The sequence below is a fragment of the Danio rerio genome, chromosome 16 (assembly GCF_049306965.1).
Source record: "Danio rerio strain Tuebingen ecotype United States chromosome 16, GRCz12tu, whole genome shotgun sequence".
Taxonomy (NCBI): Eukaryota; Metazoa; Chordata; class Actinopteri; order Cypriniformes; family Danionidae; genus Danio; species Danio rerio.
In genome coordinates, this window is record NC_133191.1 from 1,607,501 (window position 1) to 1,620,000 (window position 12,500).

Below are 12,500 nucleotides of genomic sequence, written 5' to 3' on the forward strand. Positions count from 1 at the left end.
GGCCAGTTTACCTACACTATCAGCTACTTCACTGTTGACCTGTGCAGCGATGCTGGCCGGGATGACATTGAGATGCATGTCGTACTGCTGATCCAGGCCCAGGTAACTGTCGCTCATCAGGTACAGCGTGTAGATACACCTGGAGAAACATGTAAACTTTAGAGTAGCAGATACAATGGGGAAAGCATCTTATATTAAATGTCCCTTAGTATGTACTTGCATTAATAATCAATAAATACAAGGTGCTTACTGTGTTCATAATGCATTGCAGAGGGTGGGTGGTGTGGGTAGATTTAAGAGTGGGTCAGTGCAATTAAAGACGTAATTACATGCATGTATTTAATGGATAATAAGTGCAATATAAAACATGTCAGCAATAGTCACAGCACAGGATCTGCAATGTTGAGTTGGGATTATAGTTGATTAACAATTGAGAATACATGAGATTAATGGAGTCATAGCCAAGCATGACCATAACAGAGAGAAACTTTATGATTTGTATGTGCTTTTAAGGCATGTTATAAGAGTTTAAAGCATTCAGGCACAATAACAAACAACATTTGTAACTTTAATGAAGAGTATTTTGTGACTATACAGTTTATTTTACACTTCATTATTCAATTTCTTTAGCTGAATTTTGACTCACCGGGAAAACCATGAAGCACCTTTTTCTTTGCTCTTTAGTAATTATTCTTGCTTGCAAATCCCCCTCATCAATCTAAATTAGTGATTTGTTTTCCTAAATAGAGCTATTTAAGTCATCTGGTATATTTATATATACACTCACCGGCCACTTTATTAGGTACACCTTATTAGTACCAGGTTGTACCCTTTTTTGCCTTTAGATCTGCCTTAAACCTTTGTGGCAGAGATTGAACAAGCTACTGGAAATATTCCTCAGAGATTTTGCTCCATATTGACATGATAGCATCACACAGTTGCTGCAGATTTGCACATCCATGATGCCAATCTCCCGTTCCAACACACCCCAAAGCTGCTCTATTGGATTGAGCTCTGGTGACTGTGGAGGCCATTTGAGTACAGTGAACTCATCGTCATGTTCAGCAGTCTGAGATGATTGAGCTTTATGGTGTGTTATCCTGCTGGAAGTAGCCATCAGTAGATGGAGACACTGTGCTCATAAAGGGATGGACATGGTCAGCAGCAATACTCAGGTAGGCTGTGGCGTTGATGCTTAATTGGTACTAATGGACCCAAAGAAAATCTCCCCCACACCATTACACCACCACCACCAGCCTGAACCGCTGATACAAGGCAGGATGATCCATGCTTTCATGCTGTTCAGGCCAAATTGTGAGGCGAGCATCCGAATGTGTCAGCAGAAATGGAGACTCATCAGAGCAGCAACGTTTCTCCAATCTTCTATTGTCCAGTTTTGGTGAGTCTGTGTGAATTGTAGCCTCAGTTTCCTGTTCTTAGCTGACAGGAGCGGCACCCGGTGTGCTCTTCTGCTGCTGTAGCCCATCCGCCTCAAGGTTGGACGAGCAGCCCGTCTGACAGCAACGACCATGCCACGTTCAAAGTCACTTAAATCCCCTTTCTTCCCCATTCTGATGCTCGCTTTGCTCTGCAGCAGATCCTCTTGACCATGTCTACATGCCTAAATGCATTGAGCTGCTGCCATGTGATTGGTTGATGAGACATTTGCGTTAACGAGCAGTTGGACAGGTGTACCTAATAAAGTGGCCGGTGAGTGTACATATATTGCAGAATATCTCAACATATGATTTTTAAAATATCGTGCAGGCCTAATGTAATAAGTACACTGTAACAAACAGTTTCTTTCAGTGTGAGTACATATTAGTTAAGGCCACTTCATAGGGCCACAGCGGACGGATCTTACTTTCCAGTCTTCTCGGGAGTGTAGAAGGCCACAGAGACGCTGCTGTGGTTGCGAACAAAGCCCACGCGCTTGACGGCCAGCAGCTCTTTCTTCTCCACCTCCCCGAGGACCAGAAACCAGCCTTCATCTTTGGGTTTGGGGAAACGCGGCGCCTGAGCTCTGCTGTCCTGCTTCCTCTGAAACAACCAACGCAACGAAATTTCATCAGTTGTCATCAAAATCATCACAGTGAAAAGAAATAGGCACTTGAAATACAGGAGTCTGTGTAATAAATATATCAACTTAAGAAAAAAAGCATTAGTTAGTTGTTCTTTTTGTGTGTGTGTGTGTGTTTATGAGCTGTTCTCTGTGTGTTTTTGTGTGTGTGTGTTGTCCTCACCCTGTGCTGTCCCGCATTGAGCCGGCGCATGGACACCTGCAGGACGTACTCCTGATCCGCATGCAGCGGCAGCCAGCTGGACTCATCCCTAATGCTGGACACCTGAGCCGGAACCGCCCGCTCTGTCTGCTCCACAGAGTTTTCCCAGAATCCCTTCACACTCAGACTGATCTCCAGCACCGGCAGCTGACTCACATACTGCCAGGCCTGACGGAAACACAACATCACAATCAGCATCAACACAACACAACATCACAATCAACACAACACAACATCACAATCAACACAACACAACACAACATCAGAATCAACACAACACAACATCACAATCAACACAACACAACACAACATCAGAATCAGCATCAGCATCAACTCAACACAACATCACAATCAACACAACATCACAATCAACACAACACAACACAACACAAAATCAGCATCAACAAAACACAACACAACATCAGAATCAACACAATATCACAATCAACACAACATCACAATCAACACAACACAACATCACAATCAACACAACACAACACAACATCAGAATCAACACAACATCACAATCAGCATCAGCATCAACACAACACAACATCAGAATCAACACAACACAACACAACACAACACAAAATCAGCATCAACAAAACACAACACAACATCAGAATCAACACAACACAACATCACAATCAACACAACATCAGAATTAACACAACATCACAATCAGCATCAGCATCAACACAACACAACATCAGAATCAACACAACATCAGCATCAACACAACACAACACCAGCAACAACACAACATCAGAATTATCACAACATCAGAATCAACACAACATCAGAATTAACACAACATCAGCAACAACACTACACAACATCAACACAACATTACCATCAGCATCAACATAACACAACACCAGCAACAACACAACATCCACACAACATTACCATCAGCATCAACACAACACAACATCAGAACCATCACAACACCAGCAACAACACAACATCAGCATCAACACAACACAACACCAGCAACAACACAACACAACATCAGCATCAACACAACACAACATCAGCATCAACACAACACAACACCAGCAACAACACAACACAACATCAGAATCAACACAACATCAGCATCAACACAACACCAGCAACAACACAACACAACATCAGCATCAACACAACACAACACCAGCAACAACACAACACATCACAACACCAGCAACAACACAACATCAGCATCAACACAACACAACATCAGCAACAACACAACACAACATCAGCATTAACACAACACAACACCAGCAACAACACAACACAACATCAGCATCAACACAACACAACATCAGCATCAACACAACACAACATCACAATCAACACAACATCAGCATCAACACAACACAACACCAGCAACAACACAACACAACACAACATCAGCATCAACACAACACAACACCAGCAACAACACAACACATCACAACACCAGCAACAACACAACATCAGCATCAACACAACACAACATCAGCAACAACACAACACAACATCAGCATTAACACAACACAACACCAGCAACAACACAACATCAGCATCAACACAACACAACATCACAATCAACACAACATCAGCATCAACACAACACAACACCAGCAACAACACAACACAACACAACATCAGCATCAACACAACACAACACCAGCAACAACACAACACAACATCAGCATCAACACAACACAACATCAGCATCAACACAACACAACACCAGCAACAACACAACACAACATCAGCATCAACACAACACAACATCAGAATCAACACAACATCAGCATCAACACAACACAACACCAGCAACAACACAACACAACATCAGCATCAACACAACACAACACAACATCAGCATCAACACAACACAACACCAGCAACAACACAACACAACATCAGCATCAACACAACACAACACCAGCAACAACACAACACAACATCAGAATCAACACAACACAACACCAGCAACAACACAACACAACATCAGCAACAACACAACACCAGCAACAACACAACACCAGCATCAACACAACACAACACAACACCAGCAACAACACAACACAACATCAGAATCAACACAACACAACACCAGCAACAACACAACATCAGCATCAACACAACACCAGCAACAACACAACACAACATCAGAATCAACACAACACAACACCAGCAACAACACAACACAACATCAGAATCAACACAACATCAGCATCAACACAACACAACACCAGCAACAACACAACACAACATCAGAATCAACACAACACAACACCAGCAACAACACAACATCAGCATCAACACAACACAACACCAGCAACAACACAACACAACATCAGAATCAACACAACACAACATCAGCATCAACACAACACAACACCAGCAACAACACAACACAACATCAGCAACAACACAACACAACACAGCACCAACAACACAACATCAGAATCAACACAACACCAGCAACAACACAACACCAGCAACAACACAACACCAGCAACAACACAACACAACATCAGAATCATCACAACACAACACAGCACCAACAACACAACATCAGAATCAACACAACATTAGCATCAGCATCAAAACAACACAACATCAGGATCATCACAACACAACACAGCACCAACAACACAACATCAGCATCAACACAACACAACACCAGCAACAACACAACATCAGCATCAACACAACACAACACCAGCAACAACACAACACAACATCAGAATCAACACAACACAACATCAGCATCAACACAACACAACACCAGCAACAACACAACACAACATCAGCAACAACACAACACAACACAGCACCAACAACACAACATCAGAATCAACACAACACCAGCAACAACACAACACCAGCAACAACACAACACCAGCAACAACACAACACAACATCAGAATCATCACAACACAACACAGCACCAACAACACAACATCAGAATCAACACAACACAACACCAGCAACAACACAACACAACATCTGAATCAACACAACACAACACCAGCAACAACACAACACATCATCAGAATCAACACAACATTAGCATCAGCATCAAGACAACACAACATCAGAATCATCACAACACAACATCAAAACAACATTAGCATCAGCATCAAAACAACACAACATCAGAATCATCACATCACAACACCAGCAACAACACAACAACATTAGAGTCAACACAATGATATTTTTCTGAAAATCTAGCACAAAACTCATCAGCCTTGCTCAGAAATCTGCAGAACAACAATAAAAGACAAATCTACTGTACAAAAAACAACAAATCATCAATACAGCTTGATTGTTTTGCTCAACAACTGCACAACCACACCAGAAATGGCCCAGGAGAAAGAGAATGTGTGTAAAAAGCGTTTACTGGCTGTTGTTGTGTTAGCACTGGAGACATGGCTGATGGTGTAGATCACCCTGCCACAGCTATTTATGCAAGGATTACGCTTCCTCAGTGAATGAGACGAGGACGCGGCGGCGCATGTGCTTATTTAATTAGCAGGACCGAGAGGAAGGGGGGTTTGCCGGAATACTGATGGGGAACGACGCTGGGCTCATCGCTGGGCTCGGACGCTCGCATTACCGCCGCAATTAGCACTTAGATTGGAGCTCTAAACCCTCTCATTTGGGAGGTAATTGGAGATCTTGCTGCTACCTGAGACCACCGTGACTGTCTGCTGCTTTCTGCAAATCACGCCGCCTGACGCGTGGACAATTGGAATTTATTTGAATGTTTATGTTGTTAAGAGGCGATTGGTCTCCACAGAAGAGTCTCTGGTTGATAAAAACAGGTCTTCGTGATATTGATGAGTAGATATTGTGAAAATATGACGTTACGATATTTTATTGTATTCATTTTTATTTGGCTTAGTCCCTTACTTATCAGGGGTCTCCACAGTGGAATGAACCGCCAACCATTTAGGCATATGTTTTACGCCTTTCAGCCACAACCTTAAAGCCTCTGCCCTAAATTACTCAAAGCTCCACCCTAAATGACTGATAGCTCCGCCCTAAATGACTGATAGCTCAGCCCTAAATGACTGATAGCTCCACCCTAAATGACTAATAGCACCGCTCTAAATTTCTCAAAGCTTCGCCCTAAATGACTGATAGCTCAGCCCTAAATTAGTGATAGCTTCACCCTAAATGACTAATAGCCCCGCTCTAAATTACTCAAGGCTCCGCCCTAAATGACTGATAGCTCCGCCCTATGTGACTGATAGCTCAGCCCTAAATTACTGATAGCTTTACCATAAATGACTAATAGCCCTGCCCTAAATTATTCATAGCTCCGCCCTAAATTACTGAAAGCTTTGCCTTAAAGGACCAATGGCTCTGCCCTAAATGAAGAATAGCTCCACCCTAAATGACTGATAACTCCCCCCCCAAATGACTGATATCTCCGCCCTAAAGGACTAAAATCTCTGGCCTAAAGGACTGATAGCTTCGCCCTAAATTACTCAAAGCTCCACCCGAAATGACAGATAGCTCCGCCCTAAAGGAGTGATGTTTCTGGCCAAAAGGACAGATATCTCCGCCCTAAAAGACTGATAGCCCCGCCCTAAATTATTCATAGCTCTGTCCTAAATTATTCATAGCTCAACCCTAAAGGACTGATAGCTCCACCCCAAATGACTGAAAGACCTCCCCTAAATGATTGAGAGCTTTGCCCTAAACGACTGATAGATCCGCTCCAAATTACTAGAAAGTCTGCCCTAAATGACTGATATATATGCCTTAAATGCTTAATAGTACCGCCCTAAACTATTTATAGCTTTGCTCTAAATTTTTCACTGATGAATAATTTGACTGATAGCTCCACCCTAAATGACAGATAGCTCCACCCTAAATGAATGATAATTTCACCCTTAATGACTGATAGCTGCCTTAATTGACTGATAGCTCCACCCAAAATGACTTCCATCCTAAAGGACTGATAGCTCCACCCCAAATGACTGATAGTTCCATCTTAAATGACTGCCAGCTCCACCCTAAGGAACTAATAGTTTAGTCTTTAATGACTGACAGCTGCACTAAACAACTGATAGCTCCACCATAAATTACTTCAACCATAAATAACTGATAGCCCCACCCCAAATGACTAATAGCTCCACCCTAAATTACCGATATCTCCGCCCTAATTCACTGATAGCTCCGCCCTAAAGAACCGATAGCTCCACCCTAAATTACAGATATCTCCACCCTAAATGACTGATAGCTCCACCCTTAATGACTGATAGCTCCACCCTAAATGACTGATATCTCCGCCCTAAAGAACTCATAGCTCCACCCTAAAGATCTGATAGCTCTGCCCTAAAGAAGTTCTATGTGACCAAGAAGTGAAAGAAGTTACGGTACCTAATGGCAAATTAAGACAAATTAATTTTTACAAAATTGCCAAAAAGGACAAAACTTCATTTTTTTATGGATAAATAGTTTATATTTTATATAAATACAGTAATTTCTGGTCAGCCATAATTCAACACTGCATATCTGTGTGCACAATGCAATATCGATGCTGAGATGATATATTGTACAGCCCTAATATAAAGAACCGTCTGTTTTATAACATGTGACGCACCTGAGAGATCTGATTGGGTTGCAGCACTTCCTTCACCATAGACGTAAAGATGTCCTCTTTTCCATCACAGGCAGCAATCAGCTCAGGAAGACCTTCGATTGGGCCTTGGTGGCCACATCCAGCCCTCACACCTCTGGAGCTCCACCTCCTGAAAGAGGAAACACACTCACATTTGGTCGATGGAGACACCACACACTGGAAATTAAATCATCTGTTTAACTGTAACAGTCTTATAGTAGAGGATTGAGGAGAGGGTTTTCACTGATATACCTTATACTCGGTGGTGTAAAGTTACAAATACTAGGAATACTGAGCAGTTTATCTCAGAAATTGTCATTTTCATAGTAGAAAAAAAGTATACTTTTACTTTCCCTTGAGCACATGTTTATTGCTGTATTAGTACTCCACCCTAAAGGACTGATAGCTCCGCCCCAAATGACTGATATCTCCGCCCTAAAGGACTTATAGCTCCACCCTAACGACTGATAGCGCCGTCCTAACGACTAATAGCTATGCCCTAAAGGACTGATAGCTCCGCCCTAAATGACTGATAGCTCCGCCCTAACGACTGATAGCTATGCCCTAAAGGACTGATAGCTCCGCCCTAAAGGACTGATAGCGCCGCCCTAAACGACTGATAGCTCCACCCTAAATGACTGATAGCTCCACACTAAATGACTGACAGCTCTGGCCTACATGACTGATAACTCCACCCTTAAAAGTATGATAGCTTCGCCTAAAGGACTGATAGCTCCGCCCCAAATGACTGATAGCTCCACCCTAAATGACTGATAGCTCCGCCCCAAATGACTGATAGCTCCGCCCTAAATGACTGATAGCTCCGCCCCAAATGACTGATAGCTCCACCCTAAATGACTGATAGCTCCGCCCCAAATGACTGATAGCTCCGCCCAAATTACTGATAGCTCCGCCGTAAATTACTGATAGCTCCACTCTAAATGACTGATAGCTCCACTGTAAACGACTGATAGCTCCACCCTAAATGACTGATAGCCCCGCCCCAAATGACTGATAGCTCCACCCTAAATGACTGATAGCTCTGCCCCAAATGACTGATAGCTCCGCCCTAAATTACTGATAGTTCCACTCTAAATGACTGATAGCTCCGCCGTGAACGACTGATAGCTCCACCCTAAATGACTGATAGCTCCGCCCCAAATGACTGATAGCTCCGCCCTAAATTACTGATTGCTCCACTCTAAATGACTGGTAGCTCCACCTTAAATGACTGATAGCTCCACCCTAAATGACTGATAGCTCCGCCCCAAATGACTGATAGCTTCACCCTAAATGACTGATAACTCCACCCTTAAAAGTATGATAGCCACACCTAAATGATTGATAGCTCCGCCCTAAATGACTGATAGCTCTGCCGTAAATTACTGATAGCTCTGTCCTAAATGACTGATAGCTCCACCCTAAATGACTGATAGCTCCACCCTAAATGACTGATAGCTCCGCCCTAAAGGACTGATAGCTCCGCCCTAAAGGAGTTCCATGTATCCAGAAAGTGAAGAAAGTCAGTCAAGGGGGCTGGTATGTTATAATGTTTAATTAAAGTTCATGAAGGTAAATTAATTGTTAAAAATAATGAAGAACACAGACAGCTCCTTTATACATATTGAAATATGACGAGTACATTTTTCACTATATCTCATAACTCCTATTTAGTAAACCAATTCCTCCAGTGCTCCACCTCCTGTGAGGGAAAAGACGGTCACATGACGCTGTCTTCAATCAGGTACGAGTTGGCTGAGCTGCGCTTCTGTTTCCCGCTGTCACAGCATGATGGATCCCGCCTGGCTCTGATCCCTCTCTTACCATTTTTATTGTGTTTCCACCAAATTACAGTCGCGGCAGGACGCGGTGAAATGTGTTACAGGCCCCAGAAAATCCAATGGCAATGATGTTAGCGTGTGCCTGTGTGAGGAGCGCTGCGTTTGGAGCCGTTCCCGCTGATAAGCCATGCTGATGGTGTTTGCGGAGTTAGATAAGAGACGGCGGCGGGATTAGCCGATAAGCCACGTTACACTCTGATAATCAGCGAGCCACAGGTGAGGAGCGCAGCAGCCCTTTAACACGGCGGACGGGAAGTGAACACTCGCTTCTCTCTGTGGCCACAGGCTGGGATACAGACAGAGGAAAAGAGCGCTCCAAAGAGTCAATACGGCTGATGTGCAAAATAAAGACAGGAGACACGATTGCACGACAATACCTATGACTTTATATAGTTATCTAAGTAGCAACTATATATATATAGTATTAGCCCTCCTTTAAAATATGTATTTTTTCTCTCAAATATTTCCCAAGTGACATTTAATGAAGGAATTTTCCTACAGTATTTCCTGTAGTTGTTTTTTTAAGTCTTATTTGCTTTATTTCGGCTAGAATGAAAGCAGTTTTTATATTTTAAAGCCACTTTAAATTCAATATTATTCTTTATTTAATTATTATTGGTTACTTACTAATAATATTATTGTCATGATTTAATTAACCTAGTTCAGGTCTTTAAATGTCACTTTAAGCTGAACACCAGTATCTTGAAAAACCTCTAGTCTAATATTAAGCACTGTTATCATGGTAGAGTTCAAATAAATTAGTTAATTAAACTATTATACTTGGAAATGTGTTCTTCTCTCTCTCTAAAACAGCAGTGTTATGCCATTTTATTACAACTAAAAGTTGCCTAAGCACTATTCTCATCATGTATGCAGCAGTTATCTCCATTTGATTGATGTTGTATGGATAAGACTGGGTGGCAAACGCACAATCTGTGAAGCAAAACAATGTGGAGGGAAGAGCTGAAGAATGGAGGCCACACACCTGCGGGACCCGCTTCACTGCAGCTCAAAGGGATGCGAAAGTTGGATCATTTTACTGACTCAGACCTTTGAGTGTGAGATGAACCAATCTTTTTTGTTCATTCCACCAAAATATTATTAAAATGTTTTGAAACTCACCAAGCTGAAACCAAATTTAGACCCTCACTGTGACCGGTGTGATGTTGAGCCAGCTGTGCCTCAGATGTTTTAGTCTGGTTTAAACTTTATGGATTTCTGGCAGCTGATATTCAAATTCCTCCCTGACACATTGAATACTTATATAGAACCTCACTCATTCATTCATTCAATTATAAATTAAATCATCCGATCACTCATCCATACATTTACTCAATAAGTCATTCATTCATTCATTCATTCATTCATTCATTAATTCATTCATTTATTCATTCAATCAATTATTTACTCAATCAATCAATCAATCAATCATTAATTAATAAATTAATCTATTCATTCATTCATTCATCTGATCATTCATTCATTCACTTACTATTTTAATCAACCAAATTACTTATTTATTCATTCAATCATTCAATTATTTACTCACTCATTTATTCAATCAATCCTTAATAAATTAATCCATTCATTCATTCATTCATTCATCCATCTGATCTTTCATTCATTCACTCACTAATTTAATCAACTATTCACTCATTCAATTACTCACTCACTCATCAATTCGCTCATTCATTTACTCATTTTTTCACATAATCATTTAATAATTCAATTATTCATTCAATCAATCAATCAATCAATCATTAATTAATAAATTAATCCATTCATTCTATCAATCAATCATTAATTTACTCACTAATTTAATCAACAATTCACTCATTCATTTACTCACTCACCCACTTACTCACTTATTCACTCATTAATTAGCTTGTTCATTCACATAATCATTCAATCATTAATTAATATATTCATGCAATTATTTATTCATTCATTCATTCAATCAAATATTAATTAATAACTGAATCCATTCATTCATTCATCTGACCATTTATTCATCCACTCACTAATTTTATCAACCATTCACTCATTCATTTACTCACTCACTCACTCACTCACTCACTCACTCACTCACTCATCAATTCACTCATTCATTCACTCATTCATTCACATAATCATTCAATCATTAATCAGTTAATTCATTCATTCACTCACTCACTCATTCAATCATTCCATCATTCATTCATTCATCGACTATTAAAATGTTCTGAAACTGAAACCAAATATAGACCCTCACTGTGACCGGAGTAATGTTGAGCCAGCTGTGTCTAATATGTTTTGGTCTGGTTCAAAATTAAAGCTTTCTGGCAGCTGATATATAAATGTCTCCCTGACACATTAAATATTTATATAGCACATGAAGCCATAGTTTCAATATTTGGAATTACATCACGGTGTTTATGTTTAATAAAAAGTAAGATCAATGTGATTGAGTACAATGATATAAGGAGGTAAAAGTAAAAAAGTACCTGAAGACATAGAGCTCCTGCTTCTGGATGTGAGGGAGTGTGAGCAGGGAGGAATCGTGCAGCCATCGGGCCTGGATGATCATCTGGACCAGATTACAGAGACTCAGCGCGGACACAAGCCAGCCTTCATTCGCCACCACATCCAGCATAGCCTGCAGACACAACACATGCACTTATAGAGCAAAGTCATTCATTCATTCATTCGTTCGTTCATTAATTCGTTTATTCATTCGTTCACTCACTCATTAATTCACTCATTCATTCAATCATAGAC

General features: G+C 41.0%; 1 protein-coding gene across 2 annotated transcripts in view; it reads right to left on the bottom strand.

Moving 5' to 3' along the window:
* ascc3 (activating signal cointegrator 1 complex subunit 3) overlaps positions 1 to 12,500 on the bottom strand; it is a 260,712-nt gene that overhangs the window by 553 nt on the left and 247,659 nt on the right. For both annotated transcript variants that reach the window (XM_073925683.1, XM_073925682.1), the window contains exons 38-42: positions 12,227 to 12,378; positions 7,885 to 8,032; positions 2,244 to 2,450; positions 1,865 to 2,040; positions 1 to 139 (exon numbers count right to left, since the gene is read on the bottom strand). The exon at positions 1 to 139 is cut by the window's left edge and continues 553 nt beyond it. In XM_073925683.1, the coding sequence (XP_073781784.1) occupies positions 1 to 139; positions 1,865 to 2,040; positions 2,244 to 2,450; positions 7,885 to 8,032; positions 12,227 to 12,378 (822 nt within the window). The remainder of the gene's footprint in view (positions 140 to 1,864; positions 2,041 to 2,243; positions 2,451 to 7,884; positions 8,033 to 12,226; positions 12,379 to 12,500) is intronic.